The sequence below is a fragment of the Rattus norvegicus genome, chromosome 1 (assembly GCF_036323735.1).
Source record: "Rattus norvegicus strain BN/NHsdMcwi chromosome 1, GRCr8, whole genome shotgun sequence".
Lineage (NCBI taxonomy): Eukaryota > Metazoa > Chordata > Mammalia > Rodentia > Muridae > Rattus > Rattus norvegicus.
In genome coordinates, this window is record NC_086019.1 from 104530723 (window position 1) to 104543079 (window position 12357).

The following is a 12357-nucleotide window of genomic DNA, read 5'->3' on the forward strand; positions in this document are numbered from 1 at the left end:
TGGACTTCCAGCCCCTTACACTATAATCAGGGCCTCAAGAGCCAAGGTTGCCCTTCAACTTATGACTCTTCGGCTGCCATCGACCCAGGGCTGAGATTACAGGTATGTGCAATTTGTAAGAAGCTGAGGCTGGAACCCAGGCTTCATACACATCAGGCAATTACCCTGCCACCCTCCAGCTATGTCGCAGCTCTCTGGCTTTCTCTTTAATAGTGGATCTTGAGAACGTACTAATTAGTTGGCTGATTGGGTCTTTTAATCCAGTCTAGGCTGGATCCCCACCCACCCATCTACACCTTTTCCTTTGTTTCTTGAGACGTTTCTCTATGTAGCCCTGACTATCCTAGAACTGACTCTGTAGACCAGACTGGCCTTGAACTCACAGAGATCCACCTGCCACCTGAGTGCTGGGATGGAACTCACTGTTTAGTCAAGGAGCACCTCAACTCCTGACCCCTTGTCTACATTCAGATGAGACATGTACACCACCATACATGGTTTACACGGTGCTGAGGACAGAAAGCAGGGCTCTGGGTATGCTAGGTGAACACTCTAGTGGAGCTCAGCCCCAGCCTTCTTCCACGTGTCAACTCTCCAGTGAAGAAGGTGGGTTTCTCTGTCTTCCTGTCCGTTTCCTGGTCAGTAACTCTGAAGCTAGACAGAAGACAGACCAGCGTGCTGCTCAGGCTGGGTGTAAAGGACAATGCCTGAGGATGCAGCCAGGTAGGAAAGATGGATCCGACTGTGAACCCAGACCCAGCTGACTTCAGGGAAGCAGGAAGGGAGAGGGGAAAGCCAGAGACAATACAACAGTCTCTGTGGCGTCCTGTACACATCTGGTATACATAAGCACACACTCACATAAAAATAAATGTTTTTTAAAGTTGTGATAAGTTGGGGCTGGTGACACATCTGTCATTCAAGCCCTAAAAGGCTAAGGCAAGATGAGTTAAATTCAAAGCCAGTCTAGATGTCAGAGTGAGCTCAAGGTCAGGCTGACAATGAAGCAAGACCTTCACCCCACCCATTTTGAGATCATCTCCTACCACAGAGCCCTGGCTAGCCTAGAACTCAGTTATGTATTTTAGAGTAGCCCCAAAATCACATAAATCTGTCCTGAGTGCTGGGTAACAGCACGTGCCACCATGCCCAGTAAGACCTTATCTTAAAACAAAAATAGAAGGGTCAAGGCAAGAGAGGAGGTGGCTCAGTGGTTAGTTAATATTCTCTGCTCAGGACCCAAATTGGCACTTCACAGGCATCTTGTTAACTCCCAACAGTGGGGACCTTATTCCCTCTTCTGACCTCTAAGAATACCTATACTCAAATGCATGAACCAAATGGACAGACACACACACACACACACACACACACACACACACACACGGTTTAAAATAAGACCAATCCTTAGAGGTTTGGTCTGTTGTGTTTATTATAATGTTAAATACAGGCCCCCAAGATCAGGTTGCCCCTATGAGGAGACCCTCACATACACCAAGTGGTGATGCTATGTAACTCTGCCCCCAAGTTATCCCTGACAGGTCAATAAAGATGCCTACAGCCTGTAGCTGGGCACAAGGAAGATGGGCGAGGTTTTGGTTCCTGGGGTTTGGGGTCTAAAGCCGAGACCATAAGGAGAGAGGAAAGAGAAAGACGAAGTCACCATAGGCCAGGTAGACTGGGAGAGCATGGCCTTGGAGGAGGAGCAGCCCAGAGGAAATATGGGGGAGTTATCGATAGGGAAGTCGACATAGAAAGAGGGCTGCTATCTGCCCAGCTGTAGGCTTACTGTAAATGTAAAGATTCGGTATCTTTTCTTTGGAAAGTAAATGATCTAAGATGGGTGGGTTTGGTAGCTGAGCCAAACCACCATCCCATTTGTGAGGCTGAGGCAGAGTCTGGTCAGGAATGAGGACCATGTGGGTTACGTAGTGGTTTCAGGGTCAGCCTGGGTTCTATGAGACTGTGTCCCCCAAACAAACAAACTCCTGTCCCAAAAAGAATCAACCCAGGTCAGGCATGGTGGCATACACTGTTAGTCCCAGCACTCAGGAAGCAGAGGCAGGTGGATCTTTGTGAGTTTGAGGTCAGCCTGGTCTACAGAGTGAGTTCCAAGACAGCCAGGGCACCACAGAGAAACCCTGTCTTAAAAAACAACAAAACTGGCTGGAGAGGTGGCTCAGCGGTTAAGAGCACTGACTGCTCTTCCAGAGGTCCTGAGTTCAATTCCCAGCAACCACATGGTGGCTCACAACCATCTGTAATGGGGTCTGATGCTCTCTTCTGGTGTGTCTGAAGACAGTTACAATGTACTCATATATAATAAATAAATCTTTAAAAAAAAAAGGGGGGGGTGTTTGGGAATTTAGCTCAGTGGTAGAGCGCTTGCCTAGCAAGCACAAGGCCCTGGGTTCGGTCCCCAGCTCCGGAAAAAAGAAAAAAGAAAAAAAAAAAAACAAAAAAACAAAAAAAACAAAAACAAAACCTTGACCTAACAGTTTCACGCCTAGAAGCCAACACAAGGGCACTGCAGACTCCACTTGGATAAGGACAGCATGTCTGCCAAAAGGTAAAGCTTGGTGACAATGGCCAGAAAACATGCTCTGTCAGGCTCGGGTGTGTGTGTATGTGTAGTATATATGTCTGCATAGTGTGCATGTTTATATAGTACATGTATTATATGCGTGTACTGTGCAGTTTTTATGTGTGCACAATGTGTGTGCATGTGCAGATGAAGACCGGAAATCAACACTAGGAACCTCCCCTGTAGCTGTCTGTCTTATTTTGGGATTAGAGCTAAAGCAATGATGCTCAGAGGTCTGCCTGTCTGTGTGCTTGTGGGTTCCAAACACGAGGTCCACACGACTGCACCTCAACTGCTTTACCAACTGAGCCCACATCAAGTGTGACCCCACCACAGACAGATGAACAAACTCAAAACACACCTTGCTGTGAAAAAGCCACAGACCTGGCCACTTCACATTCCACGTCACTTCAGACAAAGCCTCAGCGTGGACCAGTGGACTCCAAGGCATGAGGGGTGACAGACCTGTGCACAGCACAGGGCCTGCTCTCTCAGGGAGAGACAACAGTGCTCTGGAATTGGGTGGTGGTTAATGCTCACACACAAGACCACACCGCCCTGTGCACAATTAGAGATTTGAGCTAGACATGGTGGTGCATGACTATATAGGAATCACCAAAAGCTCCCACCAGCTAAGGCTGCCCAGTGAAAGCCTACCTCAAAAACAAACAGATGACAGGTGCTGTATGTTTGTCTAAATTCAGAGGCTAAGGAGCAGGAGGAACGACTCAAAGTCATGCTTAGCTACCTAGTGACTTCAAGGCCAGCCTGGGCTGCACTTTTCCATCTCAACAAGCAAACCGAACCAAAAGCAGACAAGCAATCAGCCTGGGTTCTCTGGTGAGAGCCTAGCTCAAACTTTGAGTTTAAAACTATTAACTAGGGCTGCAGAGATGGCTCAGTGGTTAAGAGCACTGACTGCTCTTCCAGAGATCCTGAGTTCAAATCCCAGCAACCACAGAGTAGCTCACAACCATCTGTAATAGGATCTGGTTCCCTGTTCTGGTGTGTCTGAAGACAGCTACAATGTACTCACATAAATGAAATAAATAAATCTTAAAAACAAAACAAAACAAAAATCTATTAACTAATCAATTAGGAGACAGGATCTGGCTGTACTGTAAAGTGGTCTTAAATTCTTAATCCTCCTGCCTTGGTTTCCCCAGTGCTACACCCACAATGGCCCTTTAATCTTTCTCCTCCTGTATGACAGATCATCCTCTAGCCCTACCTGGACACAGCACATTGGACCACCTCAGGGCCCACCTTCATGCTGCTTCTCTTCCCTGCTCACAGCATCCCTCCGTGGGCACTACATACATGTACATGGGGTACATACACATTAGTCCCAACACCCGTACACACAGGATAGAAATAACGAATCTCTGAAGGACCCTCTGGGGCAGCCGGTGCTCAGCCCTGCCTGCCTTACACTGCTTCAGAGGTGAACTGGGGTGTCTGTGACCCAGGCAGTGTGGGGCAGCTGTGGAGGTGGGGGTGTCTGTGACCCAGGCAGTGTGGGGCAGCTGTGGAGGTGGGGGTGTCTGTGACCCAGGCAGTGTGGGGCAGCTGTGGAGGTGGGGGTGTCTGTGACCCAGGCAGTGTGGGGCAGCTGTGGAGGTGGGGGTGTCTGTGACCCAGGCAGTGTGGGGCAGCTGTGGAGGTGGGGGTGTCTGTGACCCAGGCAGTGTGGGGCAGCTGTGGAGGTGGGGGTGTCTGTGACCCAGGCAGTGTGGGGCAGCTGTGGAGGTGGGGGTGTCTGTGACCCAGGCAGTGTGGGGCAGCTGTGGAGGTGGGGCCTGCAATCCCAGCATTAAGATGGAGGAAGCTGGGGCTGGGGATTTAGCTCAGTGGTAGAGCGCTTACCTAGGAAGCGCAAGGCCCTGGGTTCGGTCCCCAGCTCCGAAAAAAAAAAAAAAAAAAAAAAGATGGAGGAAGCTGGAGGATCAGCTCAAGGCCAACCTGGGCTACATGATACCCTGTTTCAAACAAACACACAGAGCAGGCTGGCAGCCAACTCTGGATGCTCCGTGACAAGGATGGAGACAGGTTCCTTTGCACACAGTTCCCAGGGGCGTTTATTTCTAGGACACCTACACTTTGATGTGTGGCTTCCCACACCCTCTACTTGGACAAGCTTTTTATTCCCAGAGGCTACATCCCCCCACCCACCCAAAAATACAAAGACTCAGATCTCCCAGATCACAAAAGGCCTTAGAAGCCCAGACTGCCTGAGACCAACTCTGTCAGGGTTGGCTGCTCCTGGCTGGGCCTCCATGAGCCTCACTTACTGGCTGGCTTAAGGCTCCATTAACGAATATTAACTCTTGCTCCTTTGTTCAAAATAAAGCCTTTCTTTTCTTTTTGACATTGGGTCTCTCAGTGTAGCCCAGGCTAACTTCAGACTTGTCACAGTTCTCCTACTTCCCACAGACTTCACTACACCCAGATCACTGGGTGACCACACTGTCAAGAACACCAGCAGGACCTTGTCTACACTGCCAGAAATAGAAATCTCACCTCTGGGCACAGCAGCCACCGTGGTTTTTCTAAAGGACAACACTGCTCCTATTTTTCAACTGCCTGACAGACACCAGTCACCCCAACTTCCACAGGAAGCAGAGGTAGACTCCCCAAAGTCTCTCCCGTACTCACTATCCTCCATCCACAGAGAATCCCTGGTGGACCCCAGAGCCTTGGCACCTGCTGGGCCCTTCTGCCCTTCGAAGGCACCCATATCCTCAGGTGATCTCTGACTCCTGGCTGTTCTAGAACATTAGCCATCACCTCCTGGAAAATCCCTTCTGACTTCTTAATGAAAGCCTTTTTTTCCCCAGAGCTAAAGAGATGGCTCAGTAGTTAAGAGCACTTGCTGCTCTTCCAAGAACCCAACTATGGTTCCCAGCGCCCATGTCAGGTAGCTTCTCAAACTCCTATGACTCCGGCTATAGAGGATCCCATGGTGCTGGCCACCTGCACAGATGTGCACCTGCACATAGACACACACTCCCACACATGGAAAACAAGCACCCGGAGCCGGAGAGATAGCTCAATAGTTAAAAACACTGGCTCCTTTTTCAGAGGACCAACGTTCAATTCCCAGCACCCACATGGCAGTTCACAGCTGTCTGTAACTCTGGTTCCAGAGGATTTGCATCCTCATACAGACATGCATGCAGATACTACACCAATCAATGTTCATAAAACAAAAATAAATTACCTAGAAAGAGAGAGATTTCCTCACAAACTGTTTATTCTGGCGCGCACACACTTAAATTCTAAATGATGTATTTATCTTTATTTTTCACTTTATGTGCCTGCTGTTTTGCCCACATATACGTCTGTGGGAGGGCATCCAATCCCCAGGAACTAGAGTTACAGACAGTTTTAAGCCACCATGTGGTTGCTGGGAATTGAACCCAGGGCCTTTGGGAGAGCAGCCAGTGCTCTTAACCACTGAGCCATCTCTCCAATATCATAAATAGGTTTAAAACTTAGAAAAGACTGGGTGTGGTGGTGCACACTTTAACCCCAGCACTTGGGATGCAGAGGTAGGTGAATCTCTAAGTTCAAGGCCAGTCTCCATAAGTGAGTTCCAGGACAGGCAGGGCTATAGAGAAAAACCCTGTCTTAAAAAAAAAAAAAAAAAAAAAAGAAGAAGAAGAAACCAGTGACTATCAGAAGACGACCTTCAACTTCTGTTCCTTTTCCTCCATACGTGGTTTCCAGGTTCCAAGGAGGAAGGACCCCATGTTCCTTTGCACCTCAGGCAAGTGCTCCATTAGCAGAGCTACATCTGCAGCCCACCTGTGCGTCCCCAGGACCTGGCACCTGGGGACATAGGGTCTCCTGCCACTGCTGCTCCAAGGATCAGAGCCATGTTACAAACAGATGTAAACTGCTCAGAAACAACAGCTGGGAAGCTTCCTGAATTAGTTGGACAACACAGAGCCACAGCTGACCCAACTAGTCAGAAAATCCTGCCTTTCCTCACCCAGAAGACACTACAAGCACTGGACACCTTCCTAGCTATGACACCGAGACTGTCCACCTCTGCTGGTGGCACCAGTGTCAGCCATCAGTAGCACGCACAGGGCAGATGCGGTTTCCTGAATGAAGATGAGGGATGAGTCACTGTATCCATAGGAGATACTAATGCTGTCTGTGTCTCTGACACCCGAACATGGGTGGGGTGGGTGCTTACACCTTCTAGGCAGCCTGGTGACATGAGAGAGACCCGGTGTGAGAACCTAGGCAGGTGCTATAAACAAGGCTGGCTCTCATCTCCTGCTTTTGCCCTTTTGCTATGGTCCCCAGAGCCTCACCCGGCCACCAGGATTCGGGGAATGTCGGCAGCAAAGGCCTCGCCCATCTCACGGCTGCCCACGTTGGCAATACAGTGCAAAGCCAGGCACATGAAGGTGGGGTTGCGACTGGCCAGGTCGTTCTTGATAGCGTTGTTAATGAGCCGGATCAGCTCTGAGTTCGAGTTCACCAGGACTGAGATGAACAGGTACCCCTGTGGGGCAGAGAGGGGACAGCTGTGCACTTGTGGCTAAAGGACACTAGACTCGCATGCAGCAGTACAGACCCCAGCCCTCCTTCCCTCAAATCCAGGGATCTAGACCTCAGCCCCCCTCCCTGTGCCCCAGCGCCCACCCGGTCTCTGACACTCACTATCTGCTTCTCTGTGTACTTGTTGGAGCTTAGCAGGTTCACAGCCTCCATGTGTCCAAAGTCAATGTCATGGCCAAGCAGGAAGATGAAGAGCAGCTTACACACATACTTCTTTTTACTGTAGCCATCCAAGGCCTTGTCCCCTGAGGCAGAAGAAAGGAATAGAAGCCATATCAGAAAGCTTCTTCTAAGCACCTTGGGCCCTGGCCCCTGCCAGGTCCTGGGCTGGCAGCTTACCTTTGAACTTGGAGCGGATGTTGGCCAGTTCCTTGTTGATCCTCTTGATCTCAGCCTCTTTGCTCTTGCCTGTGGAGAGAGAGCAAGGCACACAAGGCCATAGGCAGCCACCAGCCACCAGTGGCAAGGTTATAAGCTTTCTGCCACCCCTTCTCTTCCCGGTGGCCCATGAGCTGCAGAGTGCTGGGGCTGGTTTTGGAGCGGTCTGCCTTCCATGGGAGCCCAAAGGCCTGTCTCTCATGTTCTGCTCCTAAGCACCTCCTAGAGCTGTGGCCAACCGATCACTGAATAGTTCTGCTGGCTCCTGACGTTACCCTCAGCAACAGCACCTGACAGTACCCTCCCCACACCCCTTTCTTCCTCCTATCCTAGCCCTCTTAAGCCCTGTGTCTACACTGTCTCTAAACCTCTGCTCTGACAGAAGATTCCCTCTGTGATACGGGGCCGGCTGTCTGCTGCCCCATGTACTCGAGCCTGTATGCTGCCTGTCTCTGGCCATTCTCACTGTCCACTGGAGCCCCAGACTCCACTGTCCACTCACTTCCTCTTAACAGAACCTCACCCCACAGTGCCCCACCTCAGACATGTCCCTGCACTATGACACACCATCACCACCTCACCTGAACACAACCTGCACATAACTTGGTTCCTCTGGCAGCTTTTTTCTCTGCTTCTCTGCCTCCTTCCTATCCCTCCCCTCTGGGCTACGGGGCATTAGCCTCAGCCTCCAGCCATTCCTGAGTCCTACCACTTTGGTCTTAGCTCCCTAACTTCCTTAGAGAAGTGCTTTCCACTCTCCTTGTCCAAGAAACTCATTACTGCTATAATACTTTTCATGGGTATGGGTACAAGTGCCTGCAGGGCTGCAGCCGGTGCCTGGCCTACAGCAGGCACTCTATTAACAGCTGGTCAGTTCCAGGACACACTGGGTGAGCGAGCCAGGGCTGAGGAGCATTCACGCCATCCTCTTCCACAAATGCCACTAACCTCCGCCCTTAATTCCCAAGCAGCTATACACCCTCCCATCTGACAGTGACCCCAACAGGAAGTCCCTGAAACTAGCACCTCATCTTAGAGCTACACAGTCTGGGTGGCCATGGCAGACGGGCAGTCCCTGAGCAGCCAGGCCGGGGTGACTTCAAACTGAAACAAGTGGTAAGGAGCAAGAACACCCAGGGCTCAAATGCTATAATCTGTCCATCATGGGGGCACACCAGTGATCCCAGCATTGGAGATACGGAGGCAGCTGGGTTTTGAGTATGACACCAGTCTGGGCCATACAGCTAGTGAGGCCCTATCTCAAAGGACAAACAAAACCAAAACCAACCAACCCCCAAAGGGCTAGGGGCAGGCTCAGTGTGGGCTTGCCTAGCACACCCAACCCATGGGTTCCATCGGCAGCACTGGGAAACCAGAGGAAGGATGGCAAGACGCTGACTCCAATGGCAGTATTTTGAATGTGCTGGGTTATATAAATAAATAGCTAAAATTAATTGTGGGGGTGGAGAGAAGGCCCCACGGGCAAAGTGCTTACTGTGTAAACACAAGAACCTGAGTTTGGAAAGCACCTACATTGCTGGGCATGGAAGCACATCTACAACTGCAATGCTGGGGTGGTGGAGGGCAGATCCTCAGATGTGCTCCAGGTTCAGTGAGAACATCTGCATCAAGTAAGGTGCAGAGCAACTGAGGAAATACCTCTGACCTTGACATGCGTACCCATATGTGCATGCACACACGAGTACAAACACACACACAGAGAAAATAACATAAACTGGACTGCTTCTTTCCATCAGAAACATGTAGCTAGCAAGTCACACCACTAGCAGCTGTCATGCCTGTCTGTGTCCAGCCCTGGACAGATCTTCCTCTAGGAAGAGCTCAGTACAGCACAGGACAGCACTGACTGCTGGCCTGCCATCCCAGGCTTTGGTTAGTTTTTTGTTTGTTTGCTGTGTTTGTTTGTGGTTTTGCTTTCTCTGAGACACAGTTTCTCTGTGTATCCCTGACTGTCCTGGAACTCACTCTGTAGACCAGGCTGGCCTTGAACTCTGAGATCCACATGCCTGTGCCTTCGGAGTGCTGGGATTAAAGGCATGCACCACTACCACTTTGGTGAGTTTTTTAAACAGGGTCTTGCTGTACATTGGTGGCACATATCCCGGCATTTTGGAAGCAGAGGCAAGTAGTAGATCTCAGAGTTTGAGGCCAGCCTGGTCTAGAGAATAAGTTCCAGGACAGCCTGGTCTACACAGAGAAAGCCCATCCCAAGAATCCTCCAAAGATATAAGAATAAAAATAAAGAGGGTCTTGTGTAGCCCAACCTAGGATCAAATTAGCTCCATATCTGAGGACTCCTTGAACTTGTGATCCTCCTGCTTTCAACTCCCCAGGGCTGGGCCCAGATTCCCACCGCGCCCAGGTTAGTCAGGGCTGGGGGTCTGACCCTGGGCTTTGTGCATGCTAGGCAAGCACTCTACTGACTGAGGCACAGACCGGTCGGTGTCTTCCCATTTTTGCAGGGGGCTAGGGCAGGAGGATTTAGACTTCAAGATCAGCCTGGACGACTTAGTAAGACCCTATCTCAAAAGAATAAAAGGAAATTAAAATTAAAAGTGAAAAGGGCTGGAGCGATGGCTCAGCAGTTAGAGCACTTGCTGCATTACACAGGAGCTGGGTTCCATTCACCCACAGGGCAGTTCACACTTGTCCATAACTCCAGCAACAAGGGATCCTATGCTCTCTTCCAGCCTCTGCAGGGAAAAGGCACACATGTGATGTACACACATACATGCAGTATGTATGTATACGTACATATACACTCAAAAATATATTTTTTAAAGAATTATTTTTTTATTATATATAAGTACGCCATAGCTGTCTTCAGACACACCAGAAGAGGGCATCAGATCTCATTACAGATGGTTGTGAGCCACCATGTGGTTGCTGGGATTTGAACTCAGGACCTCCGGAAGAGCAGTCAGTGAGCCATCTCTCCAGCACCTCAATAAAAATCTTAAAAGTTGGTCGAGGGCTGGAGAGATGGCTCAGTGGTTAAGAGCACAGGTTGTTCTTCCAGAGGTCCTGAGTTCAATTCCCAGCAACCACATGGTGGCTCACAACCATCTGTAACGAGATCTGATGCCCTCTTCCGATGTGCATGAAGACAGTGACAATGTACTCACATAAAATAAATAAAATCTTTAAAAAAAAAAAAAAAAAAGTTGGTCGACACCTCTGTCTCCTGCACGAGAAACGTGTTGGCCCAGAGATCTCTGTAATAGGTCTCCGTAATAAACCTCGTCTTTGCTTATTACATCCAAAAAATAAAATAAAATAAAAGTTTTTTTTTTTAATTGAAAAGAGGTCCAGAGATTAGCTAAGTTGGTAGAGTGCTTACCTAGAATGCACAAAAGACCTGGTTTTGATCCCCAGGACTACATAAGCTTGGTGTAGTAGCACACACTGGTAACCCTAGCAGTAGGAGAAGGTGGTATAAAAGAAGGAACATCGGGGTTGGGTATTTAGCTCAGTGGTAGAGCGTTTGCCTAGTAAGCGCAAGGCTCTGGGTTTGGTTCTCAGCTCCAAGAAAAAAAAAAAAAAGCAGGAACATCACCATGAGTTCAAGGCCATCCTATGCTACATATCAAGTTAGAGGCTAGCACAAGCTACATGAGACTAAGTAAGTAAACAAGTAATTGGCAGGAAGGGCCTTCAGCAGGGCAGGAATCTACCCTGTGACCCAGGAAAAATGGAGAGCTCTGGGCCCAGGACCCCGTGGCCTCAGCACAAGCTCTGTATGACCTGTGTTGCCTCAAATACCACCTGACCACTGTCATTTCCTAATTAGTTTCCTAAGTTCTGTGGGTCAGAATTTCTCACACATGCCCTGGGAACTCCTGACCTGGTAAGGGTGGACAGGAATTCAGCCACACCTGAAAGGCTACCTGGGCCCCACAGGGTCTGTGGAGAAGCACCAGAGAAGGGACATTTGAGGAGGACCTGGAGAGGTGAATAAGGCTCAGCCTGGAGCAGGAGGCTTGAGTCAGATCACCACCCAGGGGTACAACGGAGCCAGGCAGGGAGCTGCCCTTGAGGGTGCTAAGAGGGTGAACAGTGCCCCTCTCAGGGGCAGGGAATACTGGTGACCAATGTGGTGCCAAGTGAGCACCAGAGTGTTCCCGGTCCTTCTCCCAGCACTTCTGTTCCCGGTTCTGTGTGAGTCCTGACATCACAAGAGCCATCTGACAGCCCAGTGCAGTGGCACACAACTAGGGTCGAGCAGCTGGAAAAAGCAAAAAGATCAAACTCTGGCTAACTTGGGTCACACAGACAACCAACCAAACCAACCAGCTCCAGGAAGGCAGGAAACAGCTGTGCGGCAGAGCCCTGGCCTGGCAGGCATCAACACTCCTGGATACTTTAGACATTCCCTAAAATGCTCCTAGAGGACGCGCGGGGCTCACTGGATGAGCTGCTTGCTGCACAAGCAAGAGGACTTGAGTTCAGATCCACAGCATGCAATGGTGATACACACACACTAACCCAAGTGGGCCCAACACTCTGACCTCCACACACTGGAACACATGTGTGCCTGCACAGTCACACGTGTACTTAGAGTACATTTAGATATATACATAAACATACTCCATGTATGTATCTGCTTTCCTTTGCAGCAGTCTCTCCGTTTCCAGTCCCAATTCCTATCCCCATGAATGAAGAACACGCTCTTACATGTTGACCTACTTTTCCATGTAGCCACTCAGTGATCTGTAAATTAATGGTGTGTTTGTGTTTTTGTGTTCTGTAAGGAACTAAACCCAGGCCTGCCCCCAGCCCCTCAAATGGATTCTAGGCAG

The 12357-nt window shown here is 49.7% G+C and overlaps 1 protein-coding gene across 5 annotated transcripts in view; it reads right to left on the bottom strand.

Annotated features, from left to right (window-relative positions):
* Ap2a1 (adaptor related protein complex 2 subunit alpha 1) overlaps positions 1-12357 on the bottom strand; it is a 29867-nt gene that overhangs the window by 9934 nt on the left and 7576 nt on the right. For all 5 annotated transcript variants that reach the window (XM_063261978.1, XM_063261976.1, NM_001395093.1 and 2 more), the window contains exons 2-4: positions 7499-7567; positions 7262-7404; positions 6910-7103 (exon numbers count right to left, since the gene is read on the bottom strand). In XM_063261978.1, coding sequence (XP_063118048.1) covers positions 6910-7103; positions 7262-7404; positions 7499-7567 — 406 coding nt within the window. The remainder of the gene's footprint in view (positions 1-6909; positions 7104-7261; positions 7405-7498; positions 7568-12357) is intronic.